Source organism: Oncorhynchus mykiss, chromosome 9 (assembly GCF_057628025.1).
Source record: "Oncorhynchus mykiss isolate SJ-2025 chromosome 9, ASM5762802v1, whole genome shotgun sequence".
NCBI classification, from domain to species: domain Eukaryota; kingdom Metazoa; phylum Chordata; class Actinopteri; order Salmoniformes; family Salmonidae; genus Oncorhynchus; species Oncorhynchus mykiss.
The window spans coordinates 15024216-15042092 of record NC_143030.1 but is presented as its reverse complement, the minus strand read 5'-3'; the positions used below and the strand labels follow the sequence as shown (position 1 = coordinate 15042092).

The window sequence follows — 17877 nt, the reverse complement described above, 5'->3', positions numbered from 1 at the left end:
AAGGTACACCTTCCAACAGGACAACAACACTAAGCACACAGCCAAGACAACATTGGGAAAAGTCTCCAAATGTCCTTGAGTGGTCCAGCAAGAGGCCATGCTTGAACTCGATTGAATATGTTTGGAGAGACCTGAAAATAGCTCTGCAGCGACACTCCCCATCCAATCTGACAGAGTTTCAGAGGATCTGCAGAGACTCTAGGTTGTAATCGTTGCCAAAGGTGCTTCAACAAAGTACTGAGTAAAGGGTCTGAATAGGTTTTTCTAAAAAACTGTTTTTGCCATGTCATTATTGGGTATTGTGATTAGGGGGAAAAAAACAATGTAATCCATTTTAGAATAAGGCTGTAACCTAACAAAATGTGGAAAAAGTAAAAGGGTCTGAATAGTTTCCGAATGCACTGTATCTATCCAATATAACACAGAGGGTCTTCTTTAATGGAAATGTGGTATTCTGCAAGGCAGCTGTCTCGGTCCTTTACTGTTCTCTAATCTATCACTAGCCCTTAAACAAAGTCTGGAATCAACAACAAAAAAATTTCACATGCTTCGGAATAAAAAAGGTGGAGACTAACAGTGAAATTAAAAAAGGTGGAGACTAACAGTGAAATCCTTATTTACAGGTCCTTTTCCAACAATGCAATGAGTTTTTTCATCAGAAATAAAACAAAAAACAAACACGATAATAGCAAACTACATCCTCTACTCAAGTCTCTTATGTCCTTCTTGACAAGATATAGAAATGAACAAAGGATACACAAGAAAGTAGTTTGTGTCCAGGGAAAATGAGGCATACCACTCAGTAGACAGATTGTTTGAAATGTCCCCACTGAATATCACATTGTCTTTTACATCGGGAATAGATACCTCTTGGCCATTCCTATTGGTTTATGAACCAGAAAATAAAACGAAAATACAATATACATCCAGTGTTTTAGGCTCATTCAGAAGCATACAACACACACACACCACAATCGTTCATAACACAAATGGAAACAGTTGAAAACATCTACAGGGACTGACTTTAAATAATGCACTATTCTGGATTACCCAAGAGGACTAAATCCCTAATAATAAGGTCAAGTGTGAATGACCACAACGATCAACAGGCTCAACCAGGCAACACTTTATCAGCTGTGAACCACAGTGGCAGGTTATGTCCCAATTCTCCACCCTTCTCCCAAAATGTGCACGTGCACAATTTCCCGGGCTTGGATGTGAAAGTATCGGATTGGAGAGAGTTTCCACCATTGTTAAATCCATTAGTCTCTAGGTTGTATAGGGTCGCAAAGGAAAGACAAATGACTGAAAAGGATGCAGGATTATTCCCTATCATGGAGTGTGTACTAATATGTAGTGTACTAAGGAGATGAGATGTTAGATTTTTAAGCAGCAGCCAATGCTGACAAAATAAAATAATTAAAATCAGACAAATACACTTAGCATAAACACAAAATCTCTGATAGCCAGTGTAAAGACAAAATATTAAACATTTTAAATTCAGTGTAGAGACTGTGGCCCTTAGTCACTGAACTACAACACATTGTAACAAGAATGAAACTACAGTTTTTCCACAATGACACCGAACTCAGCCAATTCTCTGGGTCATCCTGGTGCTTTTGTTAAAGCTAAAATCCTTAGTTGCTACATCAATTTTGTTTTACTTATGAATTATATACACCCATTGATTCTTGAAGAATATTATAAATATATTATAAATGCCTCATGAGCAGCTGCTGTACCCCATCAGAACCCAAAATTAAAGTTTCCTTACAAACATTCGCGTAAAACAATGTAAACAAAACACTGTACAGCCTCAAAACATGGCTAAATTATAATGTTGATATCATAGAAGGTCAGTCCTTGCATCCATAGCTCTGTCTATGACAGTGGTTACATCACTCCAGGCCTATCCCAAAGCTTTTTACAAAAACAGAGGCGGGGTGGTGCTTGTTATTGCTTGACTCAAGGACTCTAGCTTTAACATCCAAAGTTTTACATCAAACATGTTGCATGCAGAACAGTGTTAGTTAGACAATATATCAAACGTTTATTAATTAACCAAACCCTGTGAATTTCACGTTAAATGGCAGCCCAAATATTACCTCAGATCTAGCTCGCCACCCAATGTGTTTTGGTGTAAAACAGTTATTTACATATTTAATTACACACCAAGACATAAAACAAGGAATAAAACAGAATGTTGAAATAATAGTAAAACAAAAGAAAAAAGAATTGTGTTGAAAGTAACTCCTCCAGTGTCTTGAAATGATGTGGATCATGTAGAGTAAGTCATTCAGTGTGGTGACTGTGGTCTGTATTTTTGTGTGAAACAGTTTTTGCGTTTTGTTTCAGGTTGGATGAAATGCTCAATGAGAAATGCCCCCCCCCCCCCCCCCCCCCTCTAAATCTCCCATTACATCTCTTATTTCCTCTCTACCTCATTCCTCCAACCTTCACCCCCTCTCCCTCCCTCTCCCAGTCTCTTCCAAGTTCCAGTACCAATACCTTACACTCTCTCTTGGCGATCTTATCCAGTGAGAGGACGGGGCGTTCGGAGGGAAGGTAAAGGGGTCGACCCACCGGAGATCCCACTGGAGGAGTGATGGCCCGGCGCTCCATAACACTGCCCGTCCTGGAACACACACACGGACAGATACAGACAGACGCAACAGACAGGCACACACAGAAGATGGGGATGATTAGGAGAGAGTTCAAAGAGTCTGAGAGTGGTCAGGGAGGCACTGCCAGAACGTGGGGATTACAGTATGGTTGGGTGTGCGTGTTTGACTGAATGCTAATGTGTGTGTGTCTACGTGTGTGTTCTGCCTTCAGGTTAAATCTAAAAGGGGAATATACATTTGACGTTTTTCCTCCCCGATCTATACAACCTACTGTACATTCTCAAAGTGAATGAGAACTACATACCTACGTAATCAAAGCACCTTTGTTTTATTCATTTTTTTTATTCATTATTCGTTTTATTCATTTGGAAAATGTTCTATAACTGTTAATAATTTTTTGAAAATGTGGAGTAGGTTGTGTAGATCGATAGGGAAGAAAATGTCATGTATTCCTATTTAGATTACATTTTAAGGCAGCAAGACTTTCACTAGCGACTGTATATACGCGTCAGTGTCTCCTACCTCGTAAGATGTGACCGTGAGGGTTGTTGGTGAGAGAAGCTCTGTGACCGTCCCAGACTCTGTCTGTCCAGCAGGTCTCTAACAGCAGGGCTGGAGGGAGAGTTGTGACGGGACAGAGACATGGGCCTGGCCTCAGCAGGGGGGTTGGAACAGGACGCTGTGAACTGGAGCTTCAGCTTCATGTGCTGGCTTAACTGGAGAGGAAGAGGAGGGTGAGTGAGTAATGTTTGGTCAGACAAGACAAGACAAGACCAGACCAGACAGACAGACAGGAAGTGAGTGTGAGTGTGTTGGTACCTCAAACAGTCCTGCCTTGAGAATCTGGAAGGCAACTGTGAAGGAGAGGGTGGATCCTTTCCGACACTGTCCCAAGTTGTTGAGGGGGGAGTGACACACCACAGAACTCGCTGACGGGTCCTCCTGCCGACCACGTCCTGGGGGGAGGAAGGAAGAGAGGATGGTGTTTAGTTTAACCAAGGAGAGAGCAATATAATATAACCTAAAGTCATTATATTCCTCTGGTATGTAGTCAGTTAGTTAGGGGCTTTGTTACAAATCATGACTGGATGTTAGACAGGATTCACTCCTCATCTACCACTAAACATCTCCCTCCCTCCCTCCCTCCCTCCCTCCCTCCCTCCCTCCCTCGTAACAACCTCTCCATTATTTTTTCCCTCTGTCTCTTTCCATCCCTCTTCCAATCTCTCTCTATCACTCTTTTCCCCCCTCCATAATGATTATCTCTTCTCACCTTCGGGTGTCCAAACCAGGCGTACAGCCAGGAAGTCCTGCAGGTTGTTGAGGAGGGTGTATTTGACCCGGAAGTGCTCCAGCGGCCTCACGGAACTCTGACAAGAAGCTGTCATCACCAAACGGGGGCGGTCCAGTCTCACGCTGGGTAGCTGGTAGTGGGTCGAAATGTACCTGGGGAAGGGAAGTGAAGAAGGTCAAATCAGGTAATAATGGGGTAGGTATATTTGGACAGATAATAGAGTTAATGAAGAGTAGTTATTATGGGGTAGTTCCAACAAATACTGGGTGTACACTTATCTTGTGAAGGGAAGGCTTGTAGTTATGCTTGTAGTTATAATAGGATAGTTACAGTGCAAATTTATAAAAAATTGATAAAAAAAAAAACTTATTTACTTAAGTATTCCGACCCTTTGCTATGAGACTCGAAATTGGGCTCAGGTGCATCCTGTTTCTATTGATCATCCTTGAGATGTTTCTACAACTTGATTGGCGTCCACCTGTGGTAAATTCAATTGATTTGGAAAGACACGCACCTGTCTATATAAGGTCCCACAGTTGACAGTGCATGTCAGAGCAAAAACCAAGCCATGAGGTCAAAGGAATTGTCCGTAGAGCTCCAGGACAAGATTGTGTCGAGGCACAGATCTGGGGAAGGGTATAAAAACATTTCTGCAGCATTGAAGGTCCCCAAGAGCACAGTGGCCTCCATCATTCTTAAATGGAAGAAGTTTGGAACCAAAGACTCTTCCAAGAGCTGGCTGAATGGCCAAACTAAGCAATCGGGGGAGAAAGGCTTTGGTCAGGGAGGTGATTAAGAACCCGATGGTCACTCTGACAGAGCTCCAGAGTTCCTCTGTGGAGATGGGAGAACATTCCAGAAGGACAACCATCTCTGTAGCACCACCAATCAGTAAAAGGCACATGACAGCCCGCTTGGAGTTTGCCAAAAGGCACCTAAAGGACTCTCAGACCATGAGAAACAAGATTCTCTGGTCTGATGAAACCAAGATTTAACTCTAGCAAGCAATGGCAATCATGTATTTTCTTACCGAGATTACTGTTCTAAAACATGTTCTTGGGTTTAAAATAATCCATACTGAAACTTTCAGATGAAGTTTGTGTGAATTAAACATGGTCAATTGCTTTCATGAGCTTTTTCTCTCACTGCCCTGAGTTTAAGACAAGGGTTTAGCCATCTGGAAATTAAGAACATTTCCAAGAATCTTTTTGCTAAAGGAGAAACATAAGAAATAGCACAAGAACATTTCCTAGAACCTTTTTGAGGAATAGCACCGTTGCTTAACTTTCTTCTCGAGTCTATAGTTAAGGACAAAATGGCAGTTAAGAGGAAATTGCTTCTTAAGAATGTTTTGTGAATCCGGCCCCTGGGCCTCCTGAGTGGCGCAGCAGTCTAAGGCACTGCATCGCAGTGCTAGAGGCATCATTACAGACCCGGGTTCGATCCCAGGCTGTATCCCAACCGGCCGTCATCGGGAGTCCCATAGGGCGGAGCACAATTGACCCAGCGTCGTCAGGATTAGGGGAGGGTCTGGCGGGGGGGCTTTACTTGGTTCATTGCGATCTCTAGCGACTCCTTATGGCAGGCTGGGTGCTTGCAAGCTGACCCCGGTCATAAGTTGAACGGTGTTTCCTCTGACACATTGGTGCGGCTGGCTCCCAGGTTAAGCGGGCGCGTTTTAAGAAGCACAGTTGGGCGGGTCATATTTCGGAGGCCGCATGACTTGACCTTCGCCTCCCGAGCCCAGTGGGGGTTGCAGCGATGAGACAAGATCAAAACTGTGACGAAAAAGAGGGTAAAATAAAAACATTTAAAAAATAGACCTACCTGGTAAATGGAAGCTTAGAGGTAGACCATTGCAGCACAGCCACCAATGGAACCTCCAGACCCTAAAGCAGAAAGAAAAACACATTCCTCAAATGATCTCATTCTGTAGACATAAAGACATTATTGGCAGATCTTTCATGCATACGTTTAATCTAAAACAGCTTAAATTATCTCACACTAAAGCCGGTTGTACACGACACAAAGAAAAAATATATATAATAATTTGCTGAGCGATGGTCTTGCCAACATAGTGGTGCGCACACTAAACAATGTGGCACACTAAACAATGTGGCACACTAAACAATGTGGCACACTAAACAATGTGGCACACTAAACAATGTGGCACACTAAACAATGTGGCACACTAAACAATGTGGCACACTAAACAATGTGGCACACTAAACAATGTGGCACACTAAACAATGTGGCACACTAGACAATGTGGCACACTAAACAATGTGGCACACTAAACAATGTGGCACACTAAACAATGTGGCACACTAAACAATGTGGAACACTAAACAATGTGGAACACTAAACAATGTGGAACACTAAACAATGTGGAACACTAAACAATGTGGCACACTAAACAATGTGGCACACTAAACAATGTGGCACACTAAACAATGTGGCACACTAAACAATGTGGCACACTAAACAATGTGGCACACTAAACAATGTGGAACACTAAACAATGTGGCACACTAAACAATGTGGCACACTAAACAATGTGGCACACTAGACAATGTGGCACACTAAACAATGTGGCACACTAAACAATGTGGCACACTAAACAATGTGGCACACTAAACAAAGTGGCACAGATGGGGGTCACACGCTACAAGATTCTTCACTTGGTCGTAAGGATTGTCGATACCACGCCGTCTCGCCAAAACAACGATGTGATTAGATTTAACGTAGCTACAACGAGCTGTGGCTCAAAGCAGCCTCAAATATCTTCAGTCAGACATTAATGCCATACAATGCAATCTGAAAGTATTCAGACCCCTTGACTTTTTCCAAATGTTTTCATTTTACAGCCCCAATTGTTTTTCTCCCCCATCAATCTACACACAATACCGCATAACAACAAAGCAAAAACTATTTATGAGAAATAAAAACTGAAATATCACATTTACATAAGTATTCAGACCCTTTACTCAGTACTTTGTTGAAGCACCTTTGGCAGCGATTACAGCCTCAAGTCTTCTTGGGTATGATGCTACAAGCTCGGCACACCTGTATTTGGGAAGTTTCTCCCATTCCTCTCTGCAGAGCCTCTAAAGCTCTGTCAGGTTGGATGGGGAGCGTCGCTGCACAGCTATTTTTAGGTCTCTCCAGAGATGTATTGGGTTCAAGTCCGGGCTCTGTCTGGGCTACTCAAGGACATTGTGGTGGTGAAATTACAATATTATGTTATAATACTGTTATTGCATCAAATGGTAATTTTATGCAACAGAATAGGGTTCTTAGAACTCTATTGTGTCTGTGTGAACTAAGAGTGGGCCTCTGCGGCTTAATGCTGAGAGTAGATTTACGTTGCCTTAGGTGATAAACCTAACAAGCCACATTCCATTCATGTGAGTGAAATTGCTCTGCTCTGACTGGAAGGCACTGGGGAGAGATGGCTCGGGTTGAGAGGAACCTCGTTTTGGGGGCCAAACCCTGGTTTTCATATAATGAGAACAGTCTTCACAGCAGATACTGTCTGCTATGAATTATTCATTTATTTCATACAAATCCTAACCTTGTGACCAATTCCACACATCTGTTGTTTGTCATCTAGACTAAGGGGGTGTATCTTTGCCATATAAGGGGGCGCAGGGTAGCCTAGTGGTTAGAGCGTTGGACTAGTAACCGGAAGGTTGCGAGTTCAAACCCCCGAGCTGACAAGGTACAAATCTGTCGTTCTGCCCCTGAACAGGCAGTTAACCCACTGTTCCCAGGCCGTCATTGAAAATAAGAATTTGTTCTTAACTGACTTGCCTGGTTAAATAAAGGTAAAATAAAATAAATATAAAAGATGTTGGTATTTCTTGTGTCGGGGCTCTCAACACAACATTCAAGAGTGTTGTGTCGACCAGCCATCGTTATTGCAGAGCACTCACATGAATCACCTGTGTGCGTGGTGTGACATGCTATTCTTATTAATAAGTGAATAAAGATGTTGTTTAACTCGGACTTGTATAAAAAGTTTGTGTCTCCTCATTTGACAATAAAGAAATAACACCCAAAACATTCAAAGACCTGTCCCGAAACCACTCCTGGGTTGTCTTGGCTGTATGCTTAGGGTCGTTGTCCTGTTGGAAGATGAACGTTCGCCCCCGTTCTGAGATCCTGAGCGGTCTGGAGCAGGTTTTCATCAAGGATCTCTCTGAACTTTGCACCATTCACCTCTCTCATGATTCTGACTAGCCTCCCAGTCCCTCCCGCTGAAAAACAGCATCATCTCACAAGTTCAATCTTGGTTTCATCAGACCAGGGATTCTTGTTTCTCATGGTCAGAGTCCTTTAGGTGCCTTTTGTCAAACTCTAAGCGAGCTGATGTCAAGGAAAGAGGCACTGAGTTTGAAGGTAGGCCTTGAAATACATCCACAGGTACACCTCCAATTGACTCAAATCATGTCAAGTAGCCAATCAGAAGCTTCTAAAGCCATGACATATTTTCGGGAATTTTCCAAGCTGTTTAAAGGCACAGTCAACTTAGTGTATGTAAACCTCTGACCCACTGGAATTGTGATACAGTGAATTATAAGTGAAATAATCTGTCTGTAAACAATTGTTGGAAAAATTACTTGTCATGCACAAAGTAGATGTCCTAACCGACTTGCCAAAACTATGGTTTGTTAACAAGAAATTTGTGGAGTGGTTGAAAAACGAGTTTTAATGACTCCAACCTAAGTGTATGTATACTTCCGACTTCAACTGTATCAAGCCAACATTTTGAATTGAATAACATTGGTTGTGAACTTCAGAGCTGTAACGATTTGACACTATGGCTTTGGTTAAAGGCAAGTACAAACACATACTAGTAGTAGTCATCGCTCCTGCTCTTGTCTACACATCCTGGGTGAAGCGAAACACTCATCATCTCACTGTTTTCTTCTCTGGCGAGCTCTCATTGGCTATTGCTTGTCACCGTTTTCAAAACGTGTTGTTTCACACTACACGAGCACTGCAGATTTTATGCAGATAAAATCAAACATGTTTGAAAATATTTGGGACGTCTGGGACTGCTCAAAGACGAGATCCGTAGATTGTGTCTCTGACCCGCTCACATTAAACGAGCGTCAGTGATAGCTGCGCGTCCCGAGTAGGCAATGACATGGGAATTATGTCTCCAATCTCATCACATTAAACGAGCGTCAGTGATAGCTGCGCGTCCCGAGTAGGCAATGACATGGGAATTATGTCTCCAATCTCATCACATTAAACGAGCGTCAGTGATAGCTGCGCGTCCCGAGTAGGCAACGACATGGGAACTATGTCTCCAATCTCATCACATTAAACGAGCGTCAGTGATAGCTGCGCGTCCCGAGTAGGCAACGACATGGGAACTATGTCTCCAATCTCATCACATTAAACGAGCGTCAGTGATAGCTGCGCGTCCCGAGTAGGCAACGACATGGGAATTATGTCTCCAATCTCAAAAACTACATCCGGGACAAAATCGTGTCGTGTACAATCAGGTTAAGTATGATATTATAGTCTGGAATGTATCTCACTGACACAGATACTCCCTTCATGTTACAAACTGGGACTATTTCAGTTGGTATTACATTCTCCTTTCTCTCCGTGAGAGAATCTCTCCTTGCCTGCTTTTGAAAAAGGTTGAAGGTAACCGAGGAGAGGAAACATAGAAACAAATGTGCTTGTATGAAATGAGACATCTGCACTTGCGCATCAACATTTTCTAGATAAAAGGATAAGTAGCATATAGATTTGAAATGTGTGCTTGCTTTTCTCATTCCAGAAAACAACAGCTGATTCAAAGGGGGAGTGGCCAATGTTTAAACACTTCTGCACTAACCTCCATTGAGGATACACCTGTGCATCCTCTGCCGAAGTAGGTTATCATGGTGGTGAGCACAATCCTCAGTTCTCCTACTAACGAATTGACACTCTCCACGACTATTACCCACTTATCGGTTTCAGGGAAGGAGTCGAGGATAGACTTTTGCCCAATTGATAATCTCCCCCACTCTCACCTCGCTGGACTCTTCCTCTGGCTGGTCTCTGAGCTGCAGCTGAAACAGGAAGTTCTGCTCCTCCAGGGCAGAGAGCATGCTGGGAAGGTGGGAGGAGCTACTGTTCATTCTGTGGAATGATGCCATGGTAACCTCCGCTGATTGGTGGCTGCAGACAGGTAGTATAAAATGTTGTGGTTACAAAATGGTTACAAAAAGTGGCACTTTTAAAAAAATTTTTTTACAGCAGTTTTACATTAAATCCTAATGGTTAAGGTTGGGACTGTAATTACCAGACATTGTCCACGAGGAGTACAGAGCCATCAGGCATCATGGGGAGGTAGGACGCGTTGAAGTTAGGAAGAACCCTCACGTTCCTAACACACACCTCCTCCTGGGAACTGGAGTTTAATACTGGAGAGAGGGGGGAGAGAGGTGGAGGGGGGGTGGAAAAGGGTGAGAAAGTGGGAGGTGGAGTGGGGAGCGAGAGAGAGGTGGAGCGGGGAGTGAGAGAGAGGTGGAGCGGGGAGCGAGAGAGAGGTGGAGCGGGGAGTGAGAGAGGTGGGGCGGGGAGTGAGAGAGGTGGAGCGGGGAGCGAGAGAGAGGTGGGGCGGGGAGTGAGAGAGAGGTGGAGCGGGGAGTGAGAGAGAGGTGGAGCGGGGAGTGAGAGAGAGGTGGAGCGGGGAGCGAGAGAGGTGGGGCGGGGAGCGAGAGAGAGGTGGAGGGGGGGTGGAAAAGGGTGAGAAAGTGGGAGGTGGAGCGGGGAGCGAGAGAGAGGTGGAGCGGGGAGCGAGAGAGAGGTGGAGCGGGGAGCGAGAGAGAGGTGGAGCGGGGAGCGAGAGAGAGGTGGAGCGGGGAGCGAGAGAGAGGTGGGGCGGGGAGTGAGAGAGAGGTGGGGCGGGGAGTGAGAGAGAGGTGGAGCGGGGAGCGAGAGAGAGGTGGAGCGGGGAGCGAGAGAGAGGTGGGGCGGGGAGTGAGAGAGAGGTGGGGCGGGGAGTGAGAGAGAGGTGGAGCGGGGAGCGAGAGAGAGGTGGAGCGGGGAGCGAGAGAGAGGTGGAGCGGGGAGCGAGAGAGAGGTGGAGCGGGGAGCGGGGAGCGAGAGAGAGGTGGAGCGGGGAGCGAGAGAGAGGTGGAGCGGGGAGCGAGAGAGAGGTGGAGCGGGGAGCGAGAGAGAGGTGGGGCGGGGAGCGAGAGAGAGGTGGGGCGGGGAGTGAGAGAGAGGTGGAGCGGGGAGCGAGAGAGAGGTGGAGCGGGGAGCGAGAGAGAGGTGGAGGGGGGGTGGAAAAGGGTGAGAAAGTGGGAGGTGGAGCGGGGAGCGAGAGAGAGGTGGAGCGGGGAGTGAGAGAGGTGGAGCGGGGAGCGAGAGAGAGGTGGAGCGGGGAGCGAGAGAGAGGTGGGGCGGGGAGCGAGAGAGAGGTGGAGCGGGGAGCGAGAGAGAGGTGGAGCGGGGAGTGAGAGAGGTGGAGCGGGGAGCGAGAGAGGTGGAGCGGGGAGCGAGAGAGAGGTGGAGGGGGGGTGGAAAAGGGTGAGAAAGTGGGAGGTGGAGCGGGGAGTGAGAGAGAGGTGGAGCGGGGAGCGAGAGAGAGGTGGGGCGGGGAGTGAGAGAGAGGTGGAGCGGGGAGCGAGAGAGGTGGAGCGGGGAGCGAGAGAGAGGTGGAGCGGGGAGCGAGAGAGAGGTGGGGCGGGGAGTGAGAGAGAGGTGGAGCGGGGAGCGAGAGAGAGGTGGAGCGGGGAGCGAGAGAGGTGGGGCGGGGAGCGAGAGAGGTGGGGCGGGGAGTGAGAGAGAGGTGGAGCGGGGAGCGAGAGAGAGGTGGGGCGGGGAGTGAGAGAGAGGTGGGGCGGGGAGTGAGAGAGAGGTGGAGCGGGGAGCGAGAGAGAGGTGGGGCGGGGAGTGAGAGAGAGGTGGAGCGGGGAGCGAGAGAGGTGGGGCGGGGAGTGAGAGAGAGGTGGGGCGGGGAGTGAGAGAGAGGTGGAGCGGGGAGCGAGAGAGAGGTGGGGCGGGGAGTGAGAGAGAGGTGGAGCGGGGAGCGAGAGAGGTGGGGCGGGGAGTGAGAGAGAGGTGGGAGACAATAAAAAAGAGACAGGAACAGGAAAACAGAGAGAAGGAGATTTTAAGTGATGTAGTATTGTCTCCAAAAAGTCATAGTAGTATTGTCTCCTAAAAGTCATGGTAGTATTGTCTCCTAAAAGTCATAGTAGTATTGTCTCCTAAAAGTCATGGTAGTATTGTCTCCTAAAAGTCATGGTAGTATTGTCTCCTAAAAGTCATGGTAGTATTGTCTCCTAAAAGTCAAGGTAGCATTGTCTCCTAAAAGTCATGGTAGTATTGTCTCCTAAAAGTCATGGTAGTATTGTCTCCTAAAACAATGGCGTCACTTCCATAGGACAATATTTAAACACATACACAAACCCCACATCCCATTAAAGGAATAGTGCAACATTTTGGCAGCCGAGTGCAGTTTCTCTGTGTGCAGTTTGAAGGAAGTCGAAGGTAGTTTCAGGGGCCATTGCTAACTACAGTTAGTGCAAGTCTATAGGAACTGCTAGCATACGACCTTCAACTTCCTTCAAACTGCACACAGAGAAACTGCACTCGGTTGCCAAAATGTCACACTATTCCTTTAATGGGACGTGGATGTTGTAAGTGGGGTTTGCGTATGTATGTAGAAACATAAAAACGGTATCCATGAGTTCATCTGTGTCTGGGTAAGTAGAAAAAAGGGCTTACACTGCCGTCAGAAAGTATTCACACCCCTTGACCTTTCCACGTTGTTGTGTTACAGACAGAATTTTAAATGGTTTGAAATTGAGATTTGTTTTTGTCACTGGCCCCCATGATGTCACAGTCAAATGATGTTTCTCAAAATGTGTACAAATGTATTAAACATGAAAAGCTTAAATGTCTTAAGTCAATAAGCATTCAACTCATTTAGTTATGGCAAGCCTAAATAAGTTCAGGAGTAAAAATGTGCTTAACAAGTCACATAATAAATAGCATGGACTCACTCTGTGTGCAATAATAGTGTTTAACATGAATGTTGAATGACTACCTCATCTCTGTACCCACACATACAATTATCTGTTAAGTTCACTCGGTTGAGCAGTGAATTTCAAAACAGACCTGGGCGGTTTTCCAATACCTCGCAAAGAAGGTCACCCATTGGTAGATGGGTAAAAAAAAATCAAAAGCAGACATTGAATATCCCTTTGGTGGTAGTTGCATCATGTTATGCTTGTAATCGTTTATCTCCTGGGGAGTTTTTCAGAACAAAAAAAACAGAAAGGCAAAAACCTAAAGGAAACCATGGGTCAGTCTGCTTTCCACCAGACACTGGGAGATGAATTCACCTTTCAGAAGGACAATAACCTAACACACAAGGCCAAATCTACACTGGAGTTACTTACCAAGAAGACAGTGAATGTTCCTGAGTGGCCGAGTTACAGTTTTGACTTAAATCTACTTGAAAATATATGGCAATGAAAATGGTTGTCAAGCTATGATCAACAACCAATTTGACAGAGCTTGAAGAATTATGAAAAGAATAATGGGAAAATGTTGCACAATCCAGGTGTGGAATACTCTTAGAGACTCATACCTGTTATCGCTGCCAAAGGTGCTTTTAAAAGTATTGACTCAGAGGTGTGAATACTTATGGAAATTAAATATTTCTGTCATTTATTTTCAATACATATGCAAAAATGTATTCACATTTTTTTTTTCTCACTTTGTCATTATGGGTTATTGTGTGTGTAGATGGGTGTTAAAATATATATATTTAATCCATTTTTAAGTCAAGATGTAACACGACAAAATGTGGAATTAAGTCAAGGGACATGAATATTTTCGGAAGGCACTATAGCTGCCACACTATCCCTTTAAGACAATACAGGGTCGTTTCAGAGGGTCCTCTTACTCTATAGTGTAAACACACACACACACACACACACACACACACACACACACACACACACACACTACACTTCTGAGCTATTGCATAACACTGTAATAACACTGTGGCAGCGAGGATAAAGTACTTGATTTGTCATACTTTGCTCTCTGTTGCTGTTACTGTTAACAAACCAAGACTGTGTTAGCATAACCACTAGCTTAAGCACTTTGTTTTCAAACAGGAAATAACATAACATAAATATGCCCTTTATCAGATGCTTTTTTCCAAAGCGACTTACAACAGTGAGTGCATAACTTTTTCATATGGGTGGCCTAAGCGGGAACTGAAATCCACAACCCTAGCATTGCAGGTGCCATGCTCTACCAATTGAGCCACACAGGACCAATCATGAATCTTCATTTGGCACTCCTCAACTAGGGCATTACCCAAGCTGCTTCTGTACTTCTAGAATTAAAACAATATTCAAAATTCGTAAAGTTGGCCCAACTCTTTATATACATGGCTCTGATTAATTCCAATGAATGAACAGGATTTTACACACACACACACACACACACACACACACACACACACACACACACACACACACACACACACACACACACACACACAGCTTGTTTCAATCTTTCCTTTATTCAGAAGTCAGGAGCTCTTAGCTCTGCTTCAAAGCAGGGTGAGCAAATCTGAGAATAGAAAACACCCAATGAGTCTAGGGTTAAGAAGAAATAGTGTGAGCCCATTCTAAATCCACAAACAGCCCCCTACCATTTCTAGGCTTTAACTAGGGTCCAGAGTGATTCTCGTTCAGTGTAACTAGGGTTCAGAGTGTTTCTCATTCAGTGTAACTAGGGTCCAGAGTGATTCTCGTTCAGTGTAACTAGGGTTCAGAGTGTTTCTCATTCAGTGTAACTAGGGTCCATAGTGTTTCTCGTTCAGTGTAACTAGGGTCCATAGTGTTTCTCATTCAGTGTAACTAGGGTTCAGAGTGTTTCTCATTCAGTGTAACTAGGGTCCAGAGTGATTCTCGTTCAGTGTAACTAGGGTTCAGAGTGTTTCTCGTTCAGTGTAACTAGGGTCCATAGTGTTTCTCGTTCAGTGTAACTAGGGTCCATAGTGTTTCTCGTTCAGTGTAACTAGGGTCCAGAGTGTTTCTCATTCAGTGTAACTAGGGTCCAGAGTGTTTCTCATTCAGTGTAACTAGGGTCCAGAGTGTTTCTCATTCAGTGTGACTAGGGTCCAGAGTGTTTATCATTCAGTGTAACTAGGGTCCAGAGTGTTTCTCATTCAGTGTAACTAGGATCCAGATTGTTTCTCATTCAGTGTAACAAAGTTGAACCTCCCCAGCTCCCTACCTTTGAGAAGGGTCAGGTGCTTCCCGGAGACGGTAATCTGTTGACATTTCACAGTCGGAGGAGGAAGAACACTCAGGGTGGTGCTGACTGGACAGAGAGGGGGAAGGAGGGGGAGAGAGAGATATTTGTCATAAAAAATAAATTCAAAAACTATTCTGTACAATATTTAATTGAATGCAAATATGATATATTGAGTTTTTTGAATTTCAAAGGCATGTGTGTGTTTGTGTGTACCCTGGGCCTTGAAGGTGTTGAGGTCCTGTCTGAAGGTGTGTGTGGGACTCCTCAGCTGTAGGATGGTGAGGTAACCATGTTCCCTGATCTCTGCCTTCTCCTTCTCCTGCTTCCACACTGTCACTACGATCTGATGTAACAGTATAACTTTAGACCGTCCCCTCGCCCATACCTGGGCGCGAACCAGGGACCCTCTGCACACATCAACAACAGTCACCCCTCGAAGCATCGTTACCCATCGCTCCACAAAAGCCGCGGCCCTTGCAGAGCAAGGGGAATTACTACTTCAAGGTCTCAGAGCAAGTGACGTCACCGATTGAAACGCTATTTAGCGCGAACACCGCTAACTAGCTAGCCATTTCACATCCGTTACACTGACATAGACAGGAATGCACAGGTTATGGCGAGGTTATGAACATGAATAGTCACTACGATCTGATCACACATACACACACTCTCACCTTGACCTTGAGCGTGTTGACGTGGAGTTTGTCCAATGAGACGGTCAGAGGGAAGATGACCTCATCGTTCAGTACCACTGGCTTGTCCATGGGTGACTAGGATAGAGAGGAGGGCACAAGTACACACACACAGAAATATTATATCATTTTCTAATTGTTCATGGGTGACTAGGAGAGAGAGGACGAGACAGAAAAACTGTGTTATATGTGTGTGTGTCTGTGTGTGTGTCTGTGTGTGTGTCTGTGTGTGTGTCTGTGTGTGTGTGTGTGTGTGCCACACAGAGAGAGATTAAGTAAACAATGGGCACTCACAAAAAGAAAAGAGGAGGATTTATTTGGACTATAGATTCTTGATACGGACGTGAGTCACTACTGTTATCCACTCTCCCACATCAGCAGTGTATGACGGACAAACAGGATCTTTCCCAAAAGACATGGGAAATGAATGTGTGGCTGAGTGCCACAAATACAACAATCCATTCCCATTGTTTTGCCCACATTGACTATCATAGTGGGTGTTATCTTGCAGCGTTGCCAACACCTCAAGGTACATTTGTTTGGCTATGAACTGCGGTGTTATGAGAGGTGGTATGACTTCTCTGAAAATATGACTGGGTTGTTTTTGTCTGTCTGCACTGGCACTGCGCGGCTTCATAACAGGCAATGGTGAGCAAATACTCCACAAGCCCTGCTCTCTCTCTCTCTCTCTCTCTCTCTCTCTCTCTCTCTCTCTCTCTCTCTCACAATGTCAAGTTCAGACAAATCGAAAGTGCAGAGGCTCGCATGCTTGAGGCGTCTTGTATGTCATCAGTAACTACTAGATAGCGCCGACATGTACAGCAGATCACAATAACAAGTTACCATAGTCAGAGTGAGACAGTGTTTTGGCTTGTTGGGTCAGTGCATGCAGGAAGTTGAAAAAGGTCTGGTTCACTGTGGTTGTGGTTTACATGTGTGATTCTGCTGCACTTTTATCAGCTCAGGAAATGTCAGCACTTCCTATTTCACACAAGAGGTGTACACGTAGCCTATTATAAAATACAATAAACTGGCCATGTTTATAGTCCACTTACGGACCCTTCTTTCCCTTCCACTTATCACCAGACTGTTATTATTTATTTCATATTACCTGCATCGGTGCCCGCCGATATTGCCGCCCATCACTCCCCGTGTTATTGTGAATGAGAAGCGGCTTGCATTCTCTGAAGCCTCGGTTCCTGGACTCCCTTCTGCCTATATGGGCTGTACCCGCAGCAAAGTCGACCTCGTCGGGGTCCTCGTCTGCACCGTCGTCGCTGTAGCTTCTCTGGAACTCGTGGGGGTGAATTTGGGAGCGATGTCGGCTCTCGCCAGGGCACACACTTGCTACAGCGGAGAGGGACCCTACCAGCTCCTTCCAAGCCCGGGTACCGCAGTCACTATCCCCGTTTCCCTTTGTCCCGTCCGAACCTGACCTTTCATCTCTGGACCGCAGGACCAACAAGAACTGCACGGTCTCACCGAGATAGAGGTGACTGCGACGGGGGAGAGTTCGGTATTTTGACGGGTCGGAAAGGTCCGTGATGGGAACAGCAGGGAAATACATAAAATACTCGCATTGCGATTCCATCATTAGAACCATTGCTAACGTTAGCTAGCTTATTTACCCGGTTATTGCCACATACAAACAAGCTAATACGATTCACACCCCTCTTGGAATTATAGTCTCCGTTTATGACCAGCGTCGACAGCTGGCCTATTTTCTATAAATATATTATCAATAATAAACATTTAAAATCCAATTCATTGTGGCCATCAGTCGATGAACCTGCAACCGACTCTTCACTTTGCATTGTGCTTCAGTACAACCAGTCGATCACAGACAAAAAAAAAAAGCTGAATATTTAAACTAGGCAGGAGTAATCAACTGCCTATAAATATAGTTCACAGAAGCCCACATAGCAGGCTTTTCTCTCCCCAGTCAGGTAGGCCTACTAAATACTATAGT

General features: G+C 45.2%; 1 protein-coding gene across 1 annotated transcript in view; it reads right to left on the bottom strand.

Moving 5' to 3' along the window:
* Positions 1 to 17749, bottom strand: part of LOC110531457 (trafficking protein particle complex subunit 14) — a 19267-nt gene extending 1518 nt beyond the window's left edge. Inside the window, exons 1-11 of the mRNA XM_036987349.2 lie at positions 17020 to 17749; positions 15891 to 15986; positions 15430 to 15559; positions 15196 to 15282; positions 10226 to 10346; positions 9954 to 10101; positions 5746 to 5807; positions 3898 to 4070; positions 3444 to 3580; positions 3147 to 3340; positions 1 to 2635 (exon numbers count right to left, since the gene is read on the bottom strand). The exon at positions 1 to 2635 is cut by the window's left edge and continues 1518 nt beyond it. Coding sequence (XP_036843244.1) covers positions 2437 to 2635; positions 3147 to 3340; positions 3444 to 3580; positions 3898 to 4070; positions 5746 to 5807; positions 9954 to 10101; positions 10226 to 10346; positions 15196 to 15282; positions 15430 to 15559; positions 15891 to 15986; positions 17020 to 17511 — 1839 coding nt within the window. The 5' untranslated portion in view covers positions 17512 to 17749 and the 3' untranslated portion in view covers positions 1 to 2436. The remainder of the gene's footprint in view (positions 2636 to 3146; positions 3341 to 3443; positions 3581 to 3897; positions 4071 to 5745; positions 5808 to 9953; positions 10102 to 10225; positions 10347 to 15195; positions 15283 to 15429; positions 15560 to 15890; positions 15987 to 17019) is intronic.
* Between the last annotated feature and the right edge of the window lie 128 nt (positions 17750 to 17877).